The 26,213-nt window shown below is 40.6% G+C and overlaps 1 protein-coding gene across 11 annotated transcripts in view; it reads left to right on the top strand.

Moving 5' to 3' along the window:
- The first annotated feature begins 1,606 nt into the window (after nt 1–1,606).
- The window catches only part of RGS17 (regulator of G protein signaling 17), a 96,223-nt gene continuing 71,616 nt past the window's right edge, over nt 1,607–26,213 (top strand). For 6 of the 11 annotated variants that reach the window (XR_012031944.1, XM_072828397.1, XM_072828338.1 and 3 more), the window contains exon 1: nt 1,635–1,775. Coding sequence is in view for 2 of the 11 variants with exons in the window: in XM_072828379.1 (XP_072684480.1) it covers nt 17,520–17,557 (38 nt within the window). In the remaining 9 variants the exon portion in view is untranslated. Of the gene's footprint in view, nt 1,776–4,648; nt 4,670–7,403; nt 7,529–17,456; nt 17,558–26,213 lie in introns of those variants that run through there. The other 5 variants (XM_072828369.1, XM_072828379.1, XM_072828438.1 and 2 more) reach the window with 5 other exon arrangements.

Genomic DNA, 26,213 nt, shown 5'->3' with positions numbered 1-26,213 from the left:
AACCTAACACACAGTAATGGTTCAATAAATATTTACTAGTATAATTATTCCTCAAATGGAGCCATAAAAGTAGTTGAAACACCATAAAAGCATTCTATCAGACCAGGACCAAAGATATAAGTCTGGGAGTGATACAGGGTTTGGGGCTACCCAAACCATAAAACTTTTTTTTTTCAATTTTAATTTTGAAAAAAACCCACTTTTTAAAAAAATTTATTTTTTTTACATCATGGACCAATACTACTGCAAAAATCCAACAAAAATTCATTGCAAATAAAAGAAGACTTCCAAAGCACAACTGACTACTGTGCTTGGATGCCAAGGCATGCCATGAAAGTTTCTAAATGTTACTCTCCATTTCTGTACTTTTCTCTCATTAGAGACTAGTAAGGAACAATTCACAGACATCAATGCTGGTCCAGGAGATACACTTTGAAGTGCACTAGTACTTAAAGCCATGATGTGGCCAGAGAAAGGAGGCCTGGAGCAAACCCTAAGACGTATATTTAACCCACTTAGATAGAGGGGGGCGGGGGAGGCCAGGAGGGTGTTCTTCAGTAAGGGAGCCTGAAATAAGAATAACACCGTTTGAATGCAGGGGCGCATACAAGCCATGGGAAATCATATGTATTTACGAATAAACAGTTTTAAGTAGGTATAAGAAAAAAAAGCCTAATCATTCCAGCCAGGAACTCACTCCTCTTCCCACAGATGTCACATCTGAGGAGAGACACCCGCTTCCCTAATTCGCCCTCACAAACACTTCAAATTTAATCATCGGAGATGCAATCTAGCGCTCACGATGCATTAAGCATCCGAAAGCTTCTTCACTACCAAGCTGGGTTCCGCTTGCGAATGGAACAATTATCAGACCCGAGAGCTACCGAGCTGTCCCCGAAGGATGCTCCAGGCCCCTAGCATCAACGCCTCCGTGAGTTAATTCGCGACTCCTGCCTTGTCATCGGCTCCTCTCACTCCAAACTCGGGCGGCCGCGGTCCAGACCCCTGGGACAGAACATATGCCCCCCCCCCCCCATCCAGACCAGATCTGAAATCATTCTTACGGGGAAAAGGGTCAGATTTTTGGATGAGGACGTCAGTAAAGAACTCTTCACAGGGTGGACTCCTTTGGTGTGCAAAACTTGCTTAACTCCACTCTTTCTGGAAGCCCCGCGCGGGGACTGCTTCCCTGGGACCCCGCTGCCGCAGCTCCCCCCCCCGCCCTGCTTAAAGCCCAGCGCTGGTTTCCAGCGGGCTCCAGGAGCGCACGAGAAAACACCGCGCGCGGGCTGCGGGCGAACGTGGGGGAAGGAGCCCAGGCGCCGGAGCCTCCCCGCGCAAGAGGCTCCCAGCGCCGCGAGGCTCCCGCCGAGCCCCCCGAGCCCCCCGAGCCCCTCGCCCCGAGGGCGCCCCGCCGAGGCGAGCGCGCGGGGGCCGGGCCGCCGGGGGGGGGCGGGGGCGGGGGCGGGGGCGGGGCCGTGACTCACGCGGCCGCGCGCGGGGAGGAGAAGCGGCCCCGCGGGCCGAGCCGGGCGAGGGGCTGCGCCCGCCCGCGGGGCGCATGCGCGCTGCCGAGCGGCTCCCGCTCCCTCCCCGCCCACCCTCCCTCCTCCCCTTCCCCTCTCCCCTCCATCCTCGCCTCGCTCCCTCTCTCCTCGCCCGCTGGGTGCTGAAGTTGGGCGGATGGCAGCGAACCGGCTCCGCTAGAGGACCGAGCAGCCCAGCCTCGCGCCCCCGGACCCCTCGGTGCGCTGCCCACACCTCCAGGCCACGGGGTAAGATGCCGCCTCTGGACCCGAGCGGTGCTAAGTGAATGACATCAAAATGTCTGCTTGGCTCCGACGGATGAATTTTTAAAAGGTGGTGGCTGGGGGCGGCGAAGGAGAGAGGGGGCGGAGAGTGCCCCGCCGGAGCCCCGGCGCGGTGGCTGCGGGCGCGGCGGGAGGGAGGGAGCGGGGGCCGCGCCGCCGCTCCGGGAAGTTGGATCCCGCGTCGCTGCCGCCGCCGCCGCCGCCGCCGCCGCCGCCGCCGCGCGGGCCGCCCTCCGCCCTCCCCCCTCCGCCCTCCAGCTGCGGCCGCCCCGGGAGCCCGCGGTCGGGTGCGCGGCGGCGAGGCCGGGGGCGGCGGGGACCCCGCGGGGGCGCGCGGTCCGGCCGGGTTTCCGCGGTGGTTTGTTAGAAAACCGCATGTGACATTAACGGTGCCCCACCGACCGATCACCTCGGGGTGCTGGGGTTTGTTGTTTTCTTTTTCTTTCTTCCTTTACCTTTGGGTAAATGCACCCACCAGGTGGGGAAGGTGGAAGCCGAAGGGATTGCAGAAATGCATACCTAGAGCGTCGGTGAGCTGAGTGTGCGCGCGCGCGCGTGTGTGTGTGCGTGTGTGTGTGCAGGGCGTGGGGGTCTCTTTTGTTCCTCCCCTCCCGTTAGTCGTAGGAAGGGGAGTTCTAGTGTGCTTGGCTTCGGGGGGACCCGGAGGAGGAGCGCCCACCCGCCCCCTTAGGCGCTGCCCTGGTGGGTGTATCCGAGACGTCCCCTGCCGGGGCTGAGGACTCTTTTCATCGCCGGTGGAAGCACAGTTTAAAGGCTGCCCCCTCGCCAGCCTCCTTCCTCCTCGCCTCGCCTCGCCTCGCCTCGCCTCGCCCGGTGCTGCGGCACAGTCTGGCTGCAGACGCGCCGTCGTTTCCTCTGCTCCCTACCTCCCTGTCTCGGTGAAAAATGTCGGAGGACTTGAGGATGGCGGAGGGACAGCGCTGGCCTCGGGAGCCGCGGGCGGGGAGATGCTCCTCGCGACCCCGAGGCCGTGGGCAGCGCGTCCCGGGCAGCCCCGCGCCGGCCTCGGGAGGCGCTGGGTCCGGCGGGCGGCGAGGGGGTCGCGGGGCCGGGAAGGTGCCCGCCGCGGGGACCCGCCCTGCGCCCTCCGCCTCCAGCCCGAGCCCGAGCCCGAGCCCGAGCCCGAGCCCGGGACCGCTCACCTGGGACACTCCTGGTCTCTCGGGGAAGACTGCCCTGGCTCCTGGCATAGTTTCCCTAACCTCCCTGACTCTTCAATAAATGCCTCCCTCTTTGAAAGAGTCTCTGGCAGGTTTGTCTAGAGAACTTTGCTAGCTTCCCATAGTTTTTTTTTTTTTTTTTTTCCCCCTTTCTTTCTTTTTTAGATTATTTTACAGGGAGATTATTTCTATCATGGGAAGGCGATCATCAATCACAGAGAGGAATCTTATAGTTTGGTTCCCACTTAGAATAAACATTTCTGAGACTGGATGTCATCTGCATTTCCGGCGTTCATCCATACCGGTTTTCCGGGTAATGAATCCTCCTGAAACCATTTAATTGGAGAAATGAGAAACAGTTTGGGTTTTTTTTTTTTTTTTTTTTTATTCTTTTTTACTGTTGTAGTGGGAAATAAGGTTTTCCTCCTGGTCGCATAGCTCCTAGGAACTATGTGTGTTAAGTAATTTTGAAAACTGAAACGCTTTAAATTGTATTTGTTTCTAGAGTCTTTGGGAGTTAATAGTAGCAGGTATCCACGATATATGCATTAGAGCACTAATATCAAATGCAAAGGTGATTTGTGCTCATTAGTTTAAATGAATGAGAGCAGTTTGACCTCCTCCAGTTAAGTTGCTGTTATTAAGCCATTTCTTATGTTACCATGAACTAAAACAGTAATTAGCACACTCATGGGAGAGTAGATTTACTCAGTATTTTTATGATCTTAAAAAACTATATTTAGAGAAACCATAGGAGGGTAGTTTATGATTTTTGGAGATGATAAAACAAGTATTTATTATGAGAAGATTGGATGGTATCATTTATTAAATAGGATGAATCTCCATGGCAGTGACACCTGATCTCAGAACTATGGGCAGTCATCCACCCTCCTAAATTTGAAGTCTGAAAGACTAAGAAAACCACCTAATTTACAAACAACATAAGGTATCTGTTGTACCAATTTGGACCTTTTTTTGCTCTGGTTTCTCAATGATTCCTTGGTGTTTAGTCCCCAGGGAAGGGAATTAACAAGGAGAGTTAATTTGTTGTCCCTGTTCAATTCTAAGGCATGCCAGTTTTTCCTTCTCAAATAGGTATCTCTTTGCTTTTAGGGATCTCCCTACAGGGTCCAAATTTATCTGAACTCAATGTTGAAAGTCTAAATTACTATCATCCATATGGACTTCTGATCCTTTTTCTTAATAATAATATTCCTTAGGGGCATCTGGGTGGCTCAGTGGTTGAACATCTGCCTTTGCTCAGGTCATGATTCTGGGGTCCTGGGATCAAGTCCCTACAAGGGAGCCTGCTTCTCTCTCTGCCTATGTCTCTGGCTTTCTCTCTGGGTCTTTCGTGAATAAATAAATAAAATCTTCAAAAAACCACAACATAACATTTCCTATAACTAGGACCTGGGGCTTTGTAGACAAGAAGAAATATATATTTATTTATAATATATGTATCCTAACTTATTTCATCTTCTTATAAATGCCAAATAAAAGTAAATGATCTAAATCTAAATTGATAAAAAAATTTCGTTGACTCATAAGCTAAAATGTAAGAAAGCATTTTACTTGTTAATCTATAGTTGTAGAGACAATGGCCTTTGCTATAGAAGTTTGCTGAAAGACATGGGCTTTTCTGGAGAAGTGGAAGGTGGGCATATGGACAAAGAGGTATGGAGCCAAGAGAGATATAAATCTATCCAACTCCATTTCTGCTAAGAACTCTTTTTCTGAGAGTCCAGGTCTGCTTACTTAAAAATCAAATTACTGTACCACCCAGAAAGGCAAATGTATAGCCTGTGGAGGAGAATAATACTATGTGATATTTAAAAGCATTTTCGTTCATCTGACTAGTACAATTAAAGTATGAATGCATTATAGAGGCTTCAAATTGTAGGACATTTACTGGGGGATGTCCTGGATCCTCAGGAGTATTTTAAGTTTTTATGGAAAGCTTAAAAAAATTCCTTACGTGTATGTAGCCAGGACTTTCAGTGTTAGACTGACAGTCTTATATTCCCTTTCTCTTTCCCTCTCCACTTGTCCCTCAAAGACTTTGCTAATATCCAAAGAAAGTCATTTAGACTGGTTCTCCTGCTTTTGTGCCAGCACCTAGCACAGTATCTGGCAAAAGGCAGGTGTTAAATAAATCTTTCTTAAATGAATGAATGTTGCAGAATTGATATGGCTCATGAAAGCCTTTGGCATTACATTTATTAAAAGGAGTGCTCATGCTCATTACCAGGTACACTAGTTTGAGATCCTAAAGATCCTGTTCATGGTCCTAGGTTTTTGAAGGAAGCAATTTTTAGAATTGTCACTTTGTGAATATGCAATTTTTAATATAACATTTATATTCTTAGTTTTTTTTCAAATTATAATGGTACTATATGCTTATTTTAGATCCCCTAGTACACATAAAAATATATGAGATAGAAAATTAAAATTATGTGGGCAGACATGGATGTGATGAATAGGAACTTTGGGTCAAGCTGACCTTAGCTTATGTCCTGGCTTTTCCATGTAAGAGCTTTGTCACTATGGTTAAGTTACTTACCTGTTCTGAGTCTGAGTTTCCTCAGATATTCAACAGGGGTAAAGGCCCACCGCCTAAGATGTTTGTAAGCATAAATGTAATACAATGTATATAATGTGCTGAACATGTGCCTGGCATGTACCTGAGAGCTTATAATTTTTCCCAATGCCTAAAGAATTGCCATTGAAGTTACAGTGTAGTTTACCATGATGCATAATGTGTACTATTTTTTAAAAAATTAGAATCGTATTGTAGAACCTCATACTTGCTTTTTAAAAAATTAACCTTTCTTTGATATTTCCCAAGATATATTTAAAAATTGATATTTTTAATACAATTTAGTAATTGGAAAATAATTCAATGTGTGGATGTCTTAATTTATGTAGTCATTGTTTTATTTTTAGATTTTTATGTTCTTTCCCACATTTTACTATTTTAAGTGATATACATCCTTAGGCCTGGCTTTTGTCTACCTATCTGTTTAGCATTTTTTTGTGTGTAGGCTTGATGTTTAGCAGAGCCTCTAGTTCTTACCCACGTAATAATCATCCTTTGAAAAATCTTTCCTAACTTGATAGGTGAAAATGGTATTTTTTGTTACTAATAATGCTGATAACTTTTTTTTGACATGTCCTTTATTTAAAATTTTTTTTTGGTCTTTAGGGATGACTTGTTCAAGTCTTTTGCACATTTTTCTATTGGTATTCTGCTATATTTTTCTTATTTATTTAAGTGCTAATGTTAATTTTTAAAAATAGCAGGAGTAAACAAAGAAAGGAAATGCTTAGTGACAAAGAGTGCATGTGGCAGAGGCTACAGAGATCATTGTGGCTGAACCAGATTCCAGCTCAGCTGGAGTGGAGCAAACATCACCAAAGTCTGGAGATGGATCAGCCACGGATTAGGGCTGCTGTGGTGTCCATAACGTACTGCCACCTGCCTTTGTACCTGGGCTTTCCAAAGTGTCATGTCCCTTTTAGAAGCCTAGAGTCACTAAATAGTTAGGGTCTGCTGTTTTTCTGTTCAGGTACTCTGCGCACACAGTCATACCTTACTACATGATTAGATCCTGGATTTTCATGGATTATATATTTTTGTTAGTTGCCTAAACCGTAGGAGAACTTTTGGGTTTTCCTGAGATAAAGGAAATTTAAAAAGAAATATAAAAGTAGGTGGAGGTCCTCCGCAGGGCATTCATTGAAATTTCTCATCAGAATGCAATCAACTAAATTGAATTATAAAACCGTATCAGATCAGAATCTTATCTCAGATTTTCAGCTGGAGGTAAAATTTAAATATTTAAAAAGTGAGAATCTAATCTAGTCTCTTAATTAGTTCTGTATCTATAGTGTTTCACATGATTCAGCATTCTTATAAGCTCCTGGTTTTGACTTTTTAAATTCTATAACTTTTGACACATTTGGTTTCCAAAGCTTGAGTATTTAGTTGGAAAAATCTGCAAAGTCCCTTAGTTAAGAAACTACTTAGGGTAAACTGTTGTATGACCTCTGGTTCCAGTTTATCAAATATAGTAAAACCTCAGTAATTTAGCATCAGTGAACTTGGAATTTATAATGAATGGGAGGCCCTACTAGGACAAGCAGGAAGTTGTGGTGGAACAGGAAATCTTGTTTCAAAGAGAACTGGATTTGATTCTTGCTCTACTCTTTACTAGATGTGCAGACTTTTTCATTAAATTGTATAAATGATTCATACTTGAAATTCTAGCTTGAGTAATAAACATCTAAAATCTCTCTGAATTTCTTAAACTTTGTGTTTGAGTTTTTTTTTAATCTGTGTCAATAAATGTAATTTTATTATAGACAATGAATGTGGTTCACAAAGCAAATATTTACTTCCTTGTATTAGGTCACAGGCTTTTCGTAGTACTGCTGATTGTCTATTGAAATACAAAGGTTATAATTCAAGAGCCGTGACATTACAATAAAACAGACACAACCCAAGGGAAATTATGACATAAATGAAATGAGCAGGTAAGTGTTTATTTCATTTCTTCAATTATCTCAGGTCTTCCCAGTGGTATAGTGAGTTAAATCCAGGGAAAACCCTTTTGTTAAAATTGATAACACTGTCTCTATTTACTTCTAGTCTCAGTGAAAGGCAGGGGCTTGTTTTTGGTGTAGCATGAAAGACTATCTAATCTAGAGATTTTATGAGTCAGTTTTAGTTCTAGGAAGACAAACCCATGTCTCCACCCTGTTTCTCTCACTTCTTCCACTTATTCAAGCTTCAGTTAATCAAAATCAAATATTTGAAAGTCTGCTATATGAAAAGTGGTAATCTGTGATTTAATTTAGAGGATGTGAAAAAAAATGTGGAAAATCACCCTTAGAAGAAAGAGACTTTTATATTTTATTTTATTTTTTTACTATAATTTTTTTTATTGGAGTTCAGTTTGCCAACATAAAGCATAACACCCAGTGCTCATCCCATCAAGTGCCCCCCTCAGTGCCCATTACCCCACCCCCCGCCCACCTCCCTTTCCACAACCCCTTGTTCGTTTCCCAGAGTTAGGAGTCTCTCCTAACTTATTAAACTCAACAGCAAAGAAACAAACAATCCAATCATGAAATGGGCAAAAGACATGAACAGAAATCTCACAGAGGAAGACATAGACATGGCCAACATGCATATGAGAAAATGCTCCGCATCACTTGCCATCAGGGAAATACAAATCAGAACCACAATGAGATACCACCTCACACCAGTGAGAAAGGAGAAAATTAACAAGGCAGGAAAACAACACATGTTGGAGAGGATGTGGAGAAAGGGGAACCCTCTTGCACTGTTGGTGGGAATGTGAACTGGTGCAGCCACTCTGGAAAACTGTGTGGAAAGAGACTTTTTTAAACCAGAGAATGTAATTTTGTAGAATGAGCCCAGATTTGGGATTCAAATAACTGGAGTTGTAGCTTTAAGCTTGCTGAGCCTTGTATTATCATCTATAAAATTGAAGACCTGATGCTGTATACCCCAAAATGTGGAAGGATTAAATGAAATTATGTCTGCAAAAATGCTTCAAATACTGGCAATCACTATGCAAGTGTTAGATACTGCACTAGAGTTAAATAATTTAAATTAATCCAAGAAGCATCATGTAAATGGTAAGTCGTTGAAGGGATTTTAATTTCTGGCCAGTATTTGTCTTCACTTATGGGTCTTTATTAATGTTGAAGTTGTCCTCTGTTTGCTGGCTTATCTTTTCCTGACCAGCTTGTTTAACCAACCAGTTAAATAAACATCCATTCATTCGTAAATACTCTTGAGCACCTACTACGCGTCAGGTTCTATGATAAGATTTTTGGATGCAAAAATTAATTAAACATGGCCCCATTCTACAAGGACTTCACATATAAAATTCTTCAATTAGTATTTTGCTTCTATCTAGTGAGCATTGATCATTCTTGTTTGCAAGTCATAACTAAATACAAGGTGGAAGTAATGAGTAAGAATCTCCTTAGGATTCAGCAGTTTTAGGCGGATTGACCTCAAAGTGTAGACGTCTCTACCCCAAATGAAAGCAACTAAGGAGAGACTTAGATAAGGAGAAGGGAAAGCAGGAAGTGGCTCTCATTGGTGGATGATTTAACAGCCACCTCCACACCCAGACAACAAAAGACTAGAGGCTTAATGCTTTTTGTGAATCCACCTCGACTCCTGTTTCTCACTCATTAAAATAAAAAAAAAGTCTACATACATTTATACTATGCCCTTTCTGCCTCACTTGAAAAAATTTACCCTGCATGATCATTAAAATATAATTTAAGGTATATTAAAATGTTGGGGGAAGGGTGAGCGAAGGAAATCAGAGAGTGATATCCTTACTCTTCCTTAGGATTCACACTTTCTGTGCAATAAAAATATAAAATTTTCTCCTGATACTACTCTAATTTCTTCTTTGATAACAATCTTTTTGTAATGTAGCAAATTGATCAGAAATCCAGAATACTCTTTTCAGATTAAGGAAAATAATTACATTTGATTTTGGAGAAAGGAAACCATCTTCAACATCTACTTGTTGAAATCATTAGGGTAATTTCTTAACCTAGCAACTAGTTGTATCCTGTTCTAGGAAGACTTGATATTATTTATAAAATCAGGGGAAAGACTTCAAATCCTCTCTAGAAAAATGTGAACAGTTAATTTACCTATACATAATAATGAAAGACATTGACATTATGAATGAATGAACTTGAAGATAAGCTACACCCTCATTTCAGCCACTAAATTTAACTTGCTTGTCATTAAACCTGTAGCTAGGCTGTTAATAAGTAACCATATGTGATAATTTGAGTTTTGAACCTATTTCTTTCTCAATTTATTTCTACTCAGCACTACCATACCATGCAGCGTTTTCCTGTGCCCTATGAGTTTAATATGATCAAGACTTACATAAAAACAAAAGAAAAACCAATTATCTTTTATGGGGGCATTAAGGCATAGACATGCAATACAGCAATACAGTGACCTGGATAACTTACAGACTTATGACTAACTGAATGCTGTATTTTGGAGCATTAAATACGCTAATGTAAATTAGAGTATTGAATATTCCATTCTGAAGTGGAGTATTATCTTTACCTACTGTGTGGGTGAAACTTGACATTTGACTTAACCGTTTTCTCTCTTTGTATTATTAGTATAATTGGTAATATAAGTATTATTCTAGGTAAATCGAAAAGAAAAGAGTAGCAATTCTTTTTGTATATCTAGCATTTTATAGAAAACAGGTGTTATTTTATATAATTTTTAGGATCATTCCATAATTTTTGCCTGAGATTTAAAATGTATCAAGAACTAAAATATTAAATCTGTCAGGAGAAGAAATGAAAACAGCAGTCTTTTTGTTTTAGTTTCTTCTGGTGGTCAGGAATAAACTGGCCTGATTTTCATATCTCTGCTAGTTTATGATAAATAATATTGTCCATTTTGATTCAAGCTATTGGAGCCCATGTTTTCTTAATTTGCTCATGTCCAGTAATCTGGGTTTTTGCTGTTGAAGAAATATTTTAGACTAAATTATCTTTAGTAAATCCAATGCCTAATGACCCACCTATATTTACACAAATGCTGGATTTAGTTGAAGGATGTATTTATTTATCATTTTTAATGCTAAAAACAAAGAATCCTTATACATTGGTACTGTCTTCAAAGTTTAATATTTTGAAAAGGGAATTTTATATGACAGTGTTGGAGTGTATGTGTGTGTTTCCCCTTTTTGTTCATTGGTTGATAGCAAGAAACAACTGACCTGATGCCTGTGTAATCATAGCCAAGTGTTTAGGAGGAAAAGACACATATCTTAGAATACAAGGGCAAAAACCAATGAGATAAGAAGGAAAGTCAAGTACAAGGAAGACAGGGCTCAGCAAACAAAACTATTAGCTAAAAACTCATTATTTCTTAAAGTATAATATCATTCAATACATTATTATATAATCCTGCTATATTATATAACCACTTCCAATTTCGTGAATTCATGTGACCTAATCTTAAGAAGGTAATTTTTTTTCATTAATTCAGTAATTTCATTCACTGAACATCTGAGTAATGCAAGTGGTGTCTTATGATGTAGAATTTCATTAAATAAATGTTAATTCCAGGAAGGAAAAAATGTGAAGCACTTTTCTTGACCTGATGTAGGTTATGTTGAATAGTTAAGCATTCTTGTAGGCAATACCAAAATTCACTTCCATCTATTAAAAATCTCCAAATTTTTCTTTTTAAATGTAACTACTTCTAAGTCCATTTTACATAAAATCAGTATTTTCATGATATAAAGAGACCTTTATTTACATTTTGATTTAAAATACCAGCAATGAAAAATAAATAAAATAAAATAAAATAAAATAAAATACCAACAATGAATAAATGCACATGCTAAGATTTGTTTTATTGAGCAGTGGGCAGTGCTGTGGCTTAATGGCTAAACTATTAAGATTTTGGGCAGGGGTGGAGGGAGTGACAAGTGTACTTGGAGAAGATTATTTGCTCATTTTATTGAGATTATTTTTAAGGGAATGTGGATTTATGACTTAGTAGGCTCACTGAAAGTAGTTACTCAGTGATGCTGTTAGTTAGAACCAAAATCAACTTTGGCATTTAATGTCCTGGCCTCTGACCCCTAGCCCTGGGAGTTCTAGCCTGGTTAGATCTCAGGGAAGAAGGAAGAGTTCATGTGCTTGAGGGTAGAGCCCACAATTGAAAAATGAAATCAGAGGCAGGCAGAAATAATGATCTTTTGTTGCAACTGTAAATATGGCCTCTGTGGGTCTGATTTTCCAAGTGTTTGCATTAGCTCGCCAAGTTTTCTTTAGGTTCAGCTAGTCATCAATTTCACCTTTTTTATTTCCTAGCTCTTTATTTGTAATTAACGAAACGAATTAGAGCCCTACTCTGTAGCCTATAATAGGAAAATTAAATAAGCCATAGCTAAGATGTAAGGAGCCTAAAGACCAGTTGAAGAAAGAAATATGTATGTAAATTGCTATTGTTTTTCTATTCTAGGAGAGAAACAAAGTGCTGTGAGGACTCAGGCACTTTAGATTAATTTTTGATGGCTAGACCCAGGATCTGGCAAAACTGTCATAGAGTTTGTGACATTTCCTCAAGTTATTGAAAGATAGAATTTTGACAGGCAAACAAAGGTCTTCCAGGCTCAAAGATAATGTAAATAAAGGTACGGAACTAGGAACATTCGAAAAATACTTTATGGCACAGTTTTCCGGTATATAGTACATGTAAGAAATCACAGGTCATTAAGGCCAGAGAGAAGACAGGTCCTGGTGGGCATGGAGATTGGTGTGAGAAGCCAGGCACAGAGTGCCACAGCACTGTGCAGGTAAGAGCTGTCTTCATCAGATCTATGCTACAGAGAGGATCTAGAGGGAAATAGGAACACAAATTTAGCTGTCCAGGTAGGAGAAGCTGAGCCTGGACTGGGAAAGAGAAAGGTCCAACCTGAGGCAGTGGGAAGATGACATTGTGAGAACATATTCTACTCTGAGCCTCAGGACTCAGTCACTGATGAGATTTAGAAGATGTAAAAGGAACCTCAAAGCCAGCCTGGAGGACTTGAGCCTGTGTGTCTGGGTAATACAGGTGTCTCTGAGATGTGAAGAAAACCTGATGAAGAGGATAGGAAGGAAATAAGCTGAGTTCAGTTTGAGAGTTTGATGTATGTATCAGAGTTCTAGCAGATATTGACTGAGCAGGCTGTTGGTTAAAAGCCTAGTTGATTCTGTAGGAAGCAACAGGTCTGCCCTTAGGCTATGTCAACCTAGGCAAACAGTGTCTAGAATGAAGCTGGTGACAGTTCTGTTATGCATATTCATACCACAGCTGGATTGTTATTTTGAATTTCTTTCCTTCTGGACACCATGGTTGAAGGTTTGCAACACAGAAATTAACAAAATCCAGTAGATCATGGAAGAAGTGATCCAAGGAATTTGTACCTCCTGAACCTGGAATAGAGTGGTTCCCCTAGAGAATACGTGTATTTCACCATTTGGAGAAGAGTCATGTGAATAAGTAGATTAATTAAAAATTGCCCCAGTGATATTATAATGAGAATAATAAAACCACATGGAAGAGTCGTAAAGAGACAATATGTGGAGTGGCCCTGGCACATGTTTGGTATTCAGTGTGTCCTAGCTCTTAATGTTACTCTCAGGAATGGCATTAGGGGTACCTGGGATGCTCAGTCAGCTAAGCATCTGACTCTTGATTTCGGCTCAGGCCATGGTCTCATCAACCTGCCATTGAACTCTACTTTGAACTCTGTGCTCAGTGGGGAATCTGCTTGAGATTCTGTCCCTCTGCTCCCTCCCCCCACCCCACCCCTCAAATAAACAAATTAATATATTAAAAAAAAGAATTGCATTAGAACTGATGGGCATGTGTCATAGAAATATATTTTGCCATCCTATTGGAAATAACTTTTTAACAGTCAAAACCGGCTAGTTAGATGGGTTGCTTTGAAAGGCAAAGTGAGTTTGCTATCAAATGCTTGGTGGACACACACTTGGCAAAGATGTTTTAGAGGAGATTTAAGGAATGGGCCGGTAAAAGAACTGCAGGGCTTCATTCTGACTGAGGTTCAAATGGTTCCAGGGAATTTGGAATGTGAACTCAGGAGAGATGCCGGGGCTAGAAGTACAGTTTGAAAATCTTTTACTTAGAAGTGACAGTAGTAGATGATTGCCAAGAAAAAAAGGGTAGAGAGCAGTGAAAGCTTGGAATAGAATCCTAACGTATATCTGCATTGAATGCGCATGAGGGCAAAGAAGGAAACTAAGATCAGTGCACACACGCATGCATGCACAAACACACACACACATTCATACATAAGATGGGTCAGAATGGAAAAAAAAGTATTAAGAGGAGAATGAAGACACTGTAGTATGCCATGAAACCAAGGAAGTGGAGTTGGTTTTAACCAACTCTATTTATATTTATAGTAATCTTCCCCAAAAGATTGGGAAAGGGAGACAGGTTTATGAAGGAAGAGCAGCGGAGTCATGTTGAGTAGCAGGGAGGGTAAGCCTAGGACCAAGGCAGCACGTGAGATTTTGCAATGAGGAAGTTGCTTGTGATTGTCCAGAAGGCACTTGTGATTAATGATTTATACATCATCTATTTCTGAAAGGTCTGAAGCAGCTTAAATAAAAGCACTTTCACATAGGGCAATGAAAGTGAAACAAAATAGAGATAAGAGGGCACAAAGAGAAATAAATGGGGGGAGGGGTGCACATACCATAAAACATAGACAAGACTGCTCTTAAAACAGGAGCAGTTGGCTTTACTTGGGAGGTTCCAGTAGCCAAAACGAAAGGGTTGCAGGACAGGTTACCTATAACTCATTGTTTAATGAAAGAAAATAGTTTTTCAGAAGTTGTTTTATTTCCTGGCACTAAATTGCATGCAGAGTATATCCCACTGATTCTTTTTTTTTAAGGTTTTATTTATTTATTCATGAGAGACACACAGAGAGAGGCAGAGACATAGGCTGAGGGAGCCTGATGCGGGACTGGATCCCAGGATCCCCCCCTGAGCAGAAGGTAGATGCTCAACCACTGAGCCACCCAGGTGTCCCCCTTCCCCCACCATTGATTCTTAAATAAGGTAAAGTGACATATTAGACAATGAGGGCAACAGTGTTTCTGCTTGAAGATACAGGCTTGCTTTGAATTTTCTTTCTTTTTTAAAACCATGCAAGATCAAGTATGTGGTATTAAGTCTGTGAAAGACTAGCTGGGCATCTGAATACTCCTGACTCTGAAAAATCAGCATTTAGGACAGCATTAAAGAGGAAGGTATCTGGGCATCCCTGGGTGGCTCTGGTTTAGCACCTGCCTTTGGCCCAGGGTGTGATCCTGGGATCCTGGGATCCAGTCCCACATCAGGCTCCCTGCATGAAGCCTGCTTCTCCCTCTGCCAGTGTCTCTGCCTCTCTCTCTTACTCTGTGTGTCTCATGAATAAAAAAATAAATAAAATCTTAAAAAAAAAAAGAAAGAGGAAGGTATGCTAGATGGGAGAGAGCAGAGTGGGACTGGGAGGGAGGGAGGGAAAGAAGCACCTTACAACCTCCTGTCCTCTGCATTTGCCACTCCCTCTGCCTAAACTCCCTATTCTTTTCATCATTCAAGTTCCAGTTCAGATGTCACCTCTTCAAAGAGATCTTTTCTGGACTCCCTGCCTAATGTTGTTCCTCTCTAACAGGAATCTGCTTTGTTTAATTCATAGCGTTTACTGCTCTCTTAAATTATTATTAGTCTCCTTTTTCCCATACAGCAGAATGTAAACTAGTACACTGAGCGATGCCAAGAACAGAATAGGTGCTCAGTATGTTGAAGGCATGAATGTTTTGTGGATGGGGAAGAGCCCAGTTCCATGCTCTCGCTAAACGGAGCTATTGCTGGGAAGGGTAAGCGCTCCCTAAAATGGTAGCTGAGAAGAGAAGGATGATTGTGATAATGACATATTTTGTACTGGGAATTTTAAGAACACTGAGGTTTGAAAGAAGAGCACAGGTTCTCTGTACATTTTCCTTTCTACTCACAAGGAGCCAGGGCACTAATACGAACAGTAAGTTCGTGAATATTCATTGATCAGGTTTCTAAGGGACGAAGAGCATCAATAGGGCCCACCACTGTGGCAAAATTATCATTTCTCGCTTTTTGGATAAGATTATTTAATATCACCCATTTACATCTTGAAAAGTATCTTTCAGAAGTATCTTATGCTATTTTAGCACAAATAATGTGGTGTAAGACTCTTTCTCAGAGCAATTAGCTATTAGGTACAATTCCTTTAGGATAGCTCCTGACAATAAAACCCCTATTGGTGTCAATGGGTATGCGCACCTATGGGTGAGGAAGGCACAGCATGTGTATGGTAGAAAAGAATGCATCAAAATTGCCTCAGGTGTAAATCAAGTCACTGACATACAAATAGAAAAGCAGATGTGCCAGGTGAGGGAAGACCCTTAGAGGGAGAGGAAATAGGAAGCAGCTTTTTTTTTTTTTTTTAAAGATTTTATTTATCTATTTGACAGAGACAGAGCCATCACAAATGGGGGAGCAGCAGGAAGAGGGAGAAGCCGACTCCCCTCGGGGCAGGAAGCCTGAGGTAGATTCGATCCCAGGACCCTGGGATCATGACCTGAGCCAAGGCAGACCCTTAACCGCTTGAGCCACGCAGGTGCCCCAGGAAGCAGCTCTTGAGGTTGTTTGAAAGAAGTATGGAGGGGACTGAGTGGTAGGGGACTGAGGAGAGGTAACAGCAGCCTTAGGTGGGGAGCAGAGCCAAGGAAGACTTTCTTTAAACATTTATTTTAGGTGTAGGGAGGACAGAGTTTGTTGGCAGTGAGAAGCAAAATTATCAATGGAGAAGTTTCAGGGAAAATACCATAGACTTCTCTGGAGCACTCGTTTTATTCATTCTTGAAAATTTTTAAATGTTTCTGTATCAAAACATAAGCAAATATATAATATTTGTTTTTTCTTTCATTCATTCATTTATTCAAGGTCAGCCTGGTGCTTGGAAAAAATTTTGATTATTTAGCCCTATTTTGAGCTTTGCCTCCAGACTCCAGGGTGAAGTTAGCAGTTCCAAGGTAGTGGAATTTCCCCAAGGTTATAGGCAGGCAAGGGATTTTAGAACCACAGAGTATAATAAGCTCAAAAGGCACCTTGAAACTATCTGAGTCCACAGAAATAATGGGTTCTTTTTTCCCCTCATCTCCTCATCACTAATATTTTAACTCATAGCCAGAAGAAAGATGTCAGAGGACAACTATTACAAATTGGGTTTTCTCTAATGGGTTTACTGGAGGCATCCAAAATGACAAACGGTATTTGCAGCTTAGAAGATAGAATAAAAATTTTCAATCTAATTTTCCTTGTATGCTGAATGAGAAGTTTTAATCATAATATTAACTGTATTACCTAGTCCATTGATGAAATGTTTGGTTAAGACAAGTAAACAAAGAGTTTCCTAATTATAATTTGTTAAATCATTCCACATAGGGATGTCCGATCTAGAAAGTGTTGCCTTTGTGTAATGAGCAAAAGTAAGTTATCATAGTCTCAACTGAGTAAGAATGCAAGTTTAAAAAATAGAAATTAGTGTAAAAAAGAAAAATCTGATACCTCACAAACTCCTTGGGAAGGCAGTCTTTTGAATACAAAATGAAATAAGGAAGATTTTCTTTTATTCAAAGGCAGAATAGTGAACTGTCATTCAAAAATAGGGAAATAGGAGACTGAAGCTTGAATAATAAAAATGAAAGAAAGCCATGTTTAACTGCAAACCTTTCAAACTACAGAGCAGAAACTATATCCGAACCCATGATATTTTGTTGTGTGTTTCTAACTCTGCACTGCATTTGGCTTTTATAGGAATAATCTGGGAACATGGAATGAGTGATTTTGGGGAAAAGTTGTAAGAAAAATGGATCATGAATGATGGAGAGACAGAATTTTTGTGCATTGCTCATCTGGTAAAGTTTCTTTCTTTCTTTTTTAAGTTTCTTTTTTAACAAACACTTATTGAGCATTAACTGTGTTCCAGGCACTATTTTGGGAGATTCAGATTTATTAGAGAACAAAGTACACAAAAATGCCTGCCTCATGAGCCGCATATGTGTGATCTTTGATTTTTTTTTTAATAGACTCATAGAGGGAATCATTTGGAAAGCACTTGTGATCTTTTTTAAAGCAGAGCTATAAAAATATATGTATATTATTTATATTCTCTGTATATTCCATACACACACACACACACACACACACACAGACACACACACACACACATATATTCTTTATATATATGTTCTTTCACTGGTATTATTAGGTACAAATAAGTGACACTAAATGGGAGTATACCAAAGACACAGTGGCTATATCAGATTGGAATATAATGGGAATTTTCTAGACCTTGATTCTTTCAAAAGTTGACTTGTTATCAGTTCATTTCAAACTAACATACTGTACTACTACAAACGTATTCATTGCAAGTCAGAAAATACTCGAACGAGAGGTCAGAGGAAGGAGACAGCATTCTCCTGCCTTCTCTCCTTCAAGAAAATCTATGACTGATAGCATCCAAAGTTCTGGGCATAAGGGGGAGTGAGCTCATTTTTCTTAGGCTACAAATCTGACTTCCCTCCAGGATTTTCCCAGGAATGAGCTGCCTGTTTTATCTTCATCCCTTAGCTGTTTCTTGCATTTGCCTGCCAAACTTGCTTCCTGGTGTTCTATGCTCGGAGGTACATTTCAGAGAATTTAAAGCATAATTAACTGGAGTTGAAGAATTCTGAGGTACATCAGAAAATGTAGATCACATTTAACAGAGGTAGAAACCAAAAGGAATGAGTTCCTGAAATGCCTTATTTAGGCAGTAAGATAGGAATGCGGTTTTATTGTGTCTAAGCTCTTGGAAAAATTATGTATGGAAGCTGTATAATGTGCAGAGCCAGCATGGGAGTGAAATGAATAAAAATGGATAAAACTGTAAAAGAGAAGAGGCAGAGGCAGCTTAAAATTACAAGGAAGGATGTGGTACTTTTTTTTTTTCTTCCTTTGGACAGGTGTTTAGCAGATTGCCCTATAACTGACATGTACTCAAAGCTTCCAATTATATTATAGGAGAAGCAAGCAATATTTCCTGGAAGAACTCATTTCGAGCAATCTGAGTGCCCCTTTTACCTATGATTTGTCTCAGTTCATAATGACATATACAGAATCACAGGATGGCTTTGTTTTCAAGGATGGCACTGAAGCAAGAAATGATAAATTATCAAGAGTTGTTAGGGGTTTGATTGTTGCCAAGGGGAAATGAAGGAAAGAAATCTGAATGTGTTCCTGGAAAAATAAGTAAGTCTAGCTAATGCCCTGGTTGCTATTTTATTTGTGTTTCAATGACAGACTTGAGAAGACGTTACAAGTATTCCATCACCACTTGCAATAATTTAAGGCTCAACAGAGCAAGTGATATTTTCACAGCTCGGGCTTTAAAATACTACTTTTTAAAGTTATGTGATGTTTGGATAAAATTAAAATGTGATTATCCTAGTGCCTGATGATAGGAAGGATAGTATAGACTGTAGATAGCTTATTTTGTGCTTGTAATTGTCTTATGCAAATAATATGAAAAACTCATTGTAGAATTTATTTGGTTTAACTTCAAGGAACAATTAAAGGCTTCATGGTGAAATGAAATCAGCTTAAGTAAAGTGTTACACTTGTCCTTGACACTTCAAATATAACTATAATATTAGGTGTTGGGAGAAAACATGGTACCCATGGCTGTGAATACAGAATTGTCAGAATGTCCATTTAATCTTGAGATGGGATTCAGGAGATCAACGTTCTAGCTATAGCTACAAAGGGGCTATACAAAGGGGCTCAGTGAACTCATGAATCCTAGCATGACAAAAACTTGTAATATTCATGGAGGAGCACATCAGTATCATCAGAATATTTCTGGAGGCTTCCATTTGTCATCTAGGATTGCTGATTCATAGTAGACCTCAGTGTCTCACTCAATAGTGAGTTCTCTCCCCCAAAAGGAAGATTTTAGATGAAGACTCCATGTCCTGTGAGGACCAATCTCTTTTTCTCCTTTCTTCTACCACTCTCCTTACTCGCAAAGACCAGCATACTTACCCTGCAGAAAATGGTTTCTATGCTGCCACTTTTATGCCTTTGCTCAGACTCCTTTCTGCCTGGAATGCTGTACATGTTTCCCTTCACTTTTCTAAATCCTGACCATCTTTTATGGTCTAAGCTAAAGTCCTGAGACCTTCACAAATCCTTATCTGGCCACCTCAGTGACCTGTCCCTTCACTAAAACTGCCTGCATCACAACAGTGACATTTGTATTCTTGTCTTCCCCATGAGCAAAACTGTTTCCTTCCCATATTCTTATCAGAGGGTGGCATCTACATAGTCACTTGTGCTAGAACACCAGGAGTTGACCTTGAACTCACACTCACACTGCTCCTAACTAATCTATCCCTTACCTAGGCTTATTTTACTTCTCGAGTACTTCTTACCTCTGTCCTGTTTCTCCATTTCTTTTCTCCCCATTCACCATCATCATCTTGCCTGGACTATTGCAGTAGCCTCCTGCCTGCATTTTCACATCATCCCATCTGTTCTGCACACTGGTGTCAGAATGACCAACATATGACTTCTGTTGCTACTTTACACTCAGAAAGCATGCCATGTCTCCCCTTCACCTACAGACAAAATCCAAATAGTCTGCATGGCCCTCTGCATGATTCTTCCCTTCCTGGTTTTCTCCAGTTGCTATTACTTCTCAGGCACCTTATGCCCCAGTCACACTGAATGAATGAATGGGTGGATGGATGGACAAATGAATGAATCTTTAAAAAGTAAGCCGTGCTATTATAAGCCTCCTTGTTGTTGCTCACACTGTTGCCTCTGAATGAAATGTTTTACCTGCTTTTATCCACTTAGAAAACTTCACCCTACCTATTGCTTTTATTTTATTTTATTTTATTTTATTTTATTTTATTTTATTTTATTTTTAAGATTTTATTTATTTAGTAGAGACAGAGAGAGAGGAAAGAGGCAGAGACACAGGCAGAGGGAGAAGCAGGCCCTGTGCGGGGAACCCCATGTGGGGAACCCGATGTGGGACTCGATCCCAGGTCTCCAGGATCACGCCCCCAGCTGAAGGTGGCGCTAAACCGCTGGCGCCACCCGGGCTGCCCACCTATTGCTTTTAATAAGACTATCTCTGGCTACCCCTGGCATAATTCCATGCTTGCTCTTCCACAAGGGAACACTTGGCACAGACTTGAATGGACTCATAGCTAAGTTATAAGCTTATTGAAAGTGGGGACTAATTTTTGCTGGGGCTGGGATGGGGGAGGTGAAAGAACTTTTCTCTAAAGACCCACCATAGGGGATCCCTGGGTGGTGCAGCGGTTTGGCGCCTGCCTTTGGCCCAGGGCGTGATCCTGGAGACCCGGGATCGAATCCCACATCAGGCTCCCGGTGTATGGAGCCTGCTTCTCTCTCTGCCTCTCTCTCTCGCTCTCTCTCTGTGACTATCATAAATGAATAAAAAATTAAAAAAAAAAAAAAAAAAAAAAAAAAAAAAAAAAAAAAAAAAAAAAAGACCCACCATAGGGCAGCCCGGGTGGCTCAGCGGTTTAGTGCCGCCTTCAGCCCAGGGCCTGATCCTGGAGACCCCAGATGGAGTCCCACATCAGGCTCCCTGCATGAAGCCTGCTTCTCCCTCTGCCTGTGTCTCTGCCTCTCTCTCTCTCTCTCTCTCTCTCTCTCTCTCTGTCTTTCATGAATAAATAAATAAAATCTTTAAAAACAAACTAAAAAACCCCCACCTCTTAAAAAAAAAAAAAAAGACCCACCATAGATTTATTAGCTGTCCATAAAGCTGAAGTCTTACCTGTCAACACTTTCTGGAATAGGCAATGGTATATAGTATAAGGTGGATATAGAGTCACATCTGTTCACTAGGTGACCCAAGATTAAATTGGACTCTGTGAAGTAGACTACTTGGGATGCCTCAGACAGATTCATTGAAGTTGACCAGATTCCAAATTCCTTGAGGCTTCTCTGCCTGAGGTTATTATTTTGCAACTTGAGTAGAAAGAACCCAGAATCCTTAAAATGCCCTTTAGGCCCCATGTGATATGTCCACAGCCTCCTCTCCTTCAGACCTTCATATCCCTCTAAAGTCATCATTTCCACTCCTCCCTTGCTACTATGCCCCAGCCATACAGCCTCTTAGCAGTTCATGCAATGGGCCAGAACATTCCTAATTCAAATCCTTTGTTCCTCCTGCCTAGAATGGTCTTCCCACAGATATCCATGTGGCTCACTTCCTTATCTCCTTTATCTTTGTTTAGATATCACCTTTTCAGGGACACATTCTTTGGCCACTATCTAAATTGCAAGCCCCCTCCCCCTTGCTTCTCTCCACCTTGTTTCTCTCTATAGTACTTAGAAGTCCTGTGTGATTTTTATGTCTTATTAATTTCTGTATTCCAGGTACTAAAACAGCCTAGCTCAAAGTAGCCATTCAATAAATATTTGTTGAATAAACCAACAAATCCATCTGACATGTACAATAGCTCTTCTTGTGTATTTCTCTGAATAATCTTTATGTCCATGAACTAATTTCAGGTCCAGTAGTTGGTTAATGTCTGATCTTAGTCAAACATGTTCTGGCTTAAGAGTCATTTATCTTAGGTTTCTCTCTTGGCTCTGCCACTTACTAATTATGTGACCTTGAGCGAGTCATTCCATCTTTCTGGGTCTGGTTTTTCTCATTTATAAAACAGGGCTAATGATACCTAGTGAATTACCAGGAGTATGACAAATACTTCAACAAGCAAACATGTTGGTTGGTAACTATTTTTATTTATTATCTGTGCAAGGAACTGAAGAGCCAACATGGCATAATGAATAGTCAAACAGATGTAGATCTGATGTCTGTCTCTACCGCCTGTTAGCTCTGTAATCCTGAGAAAATTTACCTCCTTTCCTTAAATAAAGAAGTTATTTTATCTCTGAATTGATTGAAATACCAAATGAAATAATATACCATGTTTCCACAATTCTATATACAGGTGTGTCTTTTTTTTCATACGTTAACATTTTCAGAACTCGATATGTACTTGTGCTTTACAATCAGTGAGGTCTTAGGTTTGGTGAAATGTGGCATCTACTTCAAAAGTATTATATGTTAAACAGGATGGTAATTATAGTTTAGAATCTCTCAGGTCACTCTGACAGTTTTAAAATGTTTGTCTCTCTTCCCTTATTGGGAAAAAGTGACTCTCAGTGAATAATGATAAAGAAGCACATTTCATCTTAAAATTGTTGAATAGCCATTATTTTGCAGGTTGCCTTTAAAATTTGCTACTTTTTTTTTTTCTGATTTCATCCAAAAGAAAAGAAACTGTATATTTATCTAAAGCATCAACCACAAAGTAAGTTGCTCAGCTTATTTCCTTGTAATAAGAGGAGGGCCCTTTGTTTTTCTGGGTCCCTCTCCCTGTGTCTTCACCTCGAGTTTGGTTTATACTTTCTCTTCCCTTTGGTTTGGTCATGGAGAACAAGAATAGAAGAATATCCTGGCAACCTCAGCAACCGTACTTTAACATAATACGGTTGCTAGGAGAAGAGGGTAGTAGCCGCACTTGAGAGGACACGTGGCTCTGCCGGCCTGGAGAGCCAGTGGGCCGGAGCAGGCCTTCTCCCCGCCCTGTCTTCTGCAGGAAGGCATGGAAATAGAACTCTCCTGCCATGCCCTCTGTCAACGGGTGATACTATTTTATGGCCTATTTTAAATAAAATATAAACACAAAGGGAATAAAGAAGTTCCTACTAGTAAAGATGTCATCGTAAAGAAATGTCGTATCTCCAGCTATCAGTCCTAAAACAATCTCCTGTTGCTCGGAGAACTACTAACTCGGTGTTAGAATCCACCATAGGTCATTGCTCAACTGTTGTATCCTCCTGTATGTTTTGTGGTTTGTTGGAGCACCCTGGTTTTTAGTTAACAGACCTGGGGGAAGAGTGACTGACAAGGACTATGTCTGTATCTGCAAGAAATTCTCCACACATTAGCCATACTCATTGCTCACCAGATTATCACCAGTCTGAGATGGCTGTATACTTGAATAATGATTTGCGGTGAGAAAGCTCATTGCACAGTTCATTTTACTCATTCGACAATTATGGCAGGGATTTTACCAAGTGCCAGTTACTGAGTATCAGGGCAGCAGCCAAAAATAAATATATATTTTTAAAGATTTTATTTATTTATTTGCGAGAGGCACAGAGAGAGAGGCAGAGATATAGGCAGAGGAAGAAGCAGACTCCCTGCGGGGAGCCCCATGTGGGACTTGATCCCAAGACTCCGGGATCATGCCCTGAGCTCAACAGCTGAGCCACCCAGGCATCCCCAAAAATAAATATTTTAAGAGAGAATGCATAAAGCAAGACCCGTGCACAATGAAAACAGAATGCCTAATGTTTGCATTGTACTTTTCCTTTATTTGAGGAAGGCACCAAAACGTTTTGGGCTTAGCCCTTATTAGCATTTGAAAGAAAGTAATATTCAGACAAATAAACATTTTTGGATCTATCCACATAGGCCAGCCCTTGCTTGGCAACTGTGATTAGATTCTTCCACAAACATAGGGGACTGGAGGGAACTCGGAGTGACCACCACTGGCTATGACATTGTGTTATAGCCACGGGAGTGAGATAGGCCCACAAAAGTCAATGAACTACCCCTGGATAATTTTAAGACAACTCAGATAGAGATCTGTCCTACCGATTTTCATTATCTACTTGCTGGGTTCTGGACAGAGTCTGACTCCAGTATACATCTATTACATTCTGTAGCTGCCGTTTCGTAGACGAAGGAATGTGTGATTCAATTAATCATGTTCCAAGTACTGTATCATTCACCTACCCTCGTTTTTTCCTTCTCTGAAGAACTGATTAACCAGATTGACACGTAAGAAATTCTTCGAACTCGTGAGCGTATGCCAACCAGTTGTTTGATTCTTTTTTCCCCTTTGATCTGAATATTAAGAAATGAGAATGTTAACTTCTGTTTGGGTATGCTTCAATCCAAAATAAAAATGGAAATAGGTTACATACAGAGTGATGTGGCTATGACTTCAGTATGGAACTTAGAAACATTTTTTTCTTTGGGAAAGACTAATGATTTATATCCAAAAAAGAGTTCTAGTACAACAAATTATTATTCTACTCCTTCTTAGTCCAAATCACATTCCTGGGAATGTAACAACTCTAGAACTAGTCTTTCTGTATGTTCATGTCTATTTATGTACATATGGATATATTATATTCATGATTTTACTTTGACCCCTAAAGAAAAATCAGAGACAAACTATGTCTCTGGCAGGCTACGTTTTCTATCCTCCCTACTGGTGTCCCATCTGACTCTCCCAGCATCATCTGGTGTCTGCTGTTAGGACTTCTAGAAGGAGTGAGGTGATAAGGCTTATCACTTCCCTTAATAGAGGGCTGTGAAGGAGCAAAAATGCCTTTGAAGTACAAAGACAGGTTGCTGCATCTGATGGGATGCCAGGCAATGAATCTGATATCTTGCTGGTAGATACTACTGCATAACCACCTAATGCTTGCTAGTAGAATAAGTAGTAGTAGGATGGGTGTGAGCTCTGCAGTCCATCAGACCAGGTTCAAATCATTAATTCCAGTGCTTAGAGCATAGGTAGTTGCTTAAATTATTTAAATCGGAGGTTAATGGAAGCGGAGACTACTGGACAGAATTATAAAGAATAAATTAGGTAAGATATTTTTTAAAGATTAATGTGTTTATTCATGAGACACAGAGAGAGGCAGAGACACAGGCAGAGGGAGAAGCAGGCTTCCTGTGGGGAGCTCAATGCAAGACTCGATCCCAGCACCCCAAGATCACAACCTGAGCCTAAGGCAGACACTCAACTGCTGAGCCACCCAGGTGCCTCTAAATTAGGTAACTTAAAATATCTAGCAATAATGTCTAATATTTATGAGTACTTAAACTGTTATTCCCACACTTCAGCAGTCTTTTAACACTTGGGGACCTAAACTCCATTAAGTAACTGTCCTTCATCCCCTTGATGTCCTCTTACTCCTGGATACAAAAATTCATGTAAAAACTTGTCTCTGGATTGCTGTTTTCTAAATGCTACTGGGCACATGATAGTTGTTCGGTAAATGTTAGGATTAAAGAAGAAGAAAGGAATGTAATGAACATTTAAATCTACAGGTCATTTTTCCTTGCTTTTTGTTCTTAAGAAATATTTTACCATTTTCTCATGCAGTCAAAATACATATTTTATCAAGAGCCACAAAATAACGGCTGATTAGTTCACTGCTTTTTCCATTATGTGTCAAGAACAAATAAGTCAAAGTGCTGGTTAAGCTATTACATTTCATTCTTAAGTTACAATCCAACAAGACACTGAGTCGAAACAGTCACACAACAAACAGGTTCTGGATCCTTCTGCTATCACCAATGTTATTTTTAGAGGAAGAGGCCCTGTGATAAAGAAGTGCAGTCTCTACCTTTGGCCATGTTTTTCAGATGCCTTCTACCATCTTCCTGAAACT

The sequence above is a fragment of the Canis lupus genome, chromosome 1, assembly GCF_048164855.1.
Source record: "Canis lupus baileyi chromosome 1, mCanLup2.hap1, whole genome shotgun sequence".
NCBI classification, from domain to species: Eukaryota; Metazoa; Chordata; class Mammalia; order Carnivora; family Canidae; genus Canis; species Canis lupus.
This window is presented reverse-complemented; position numbering and strand designations above follow the sequence as displayed.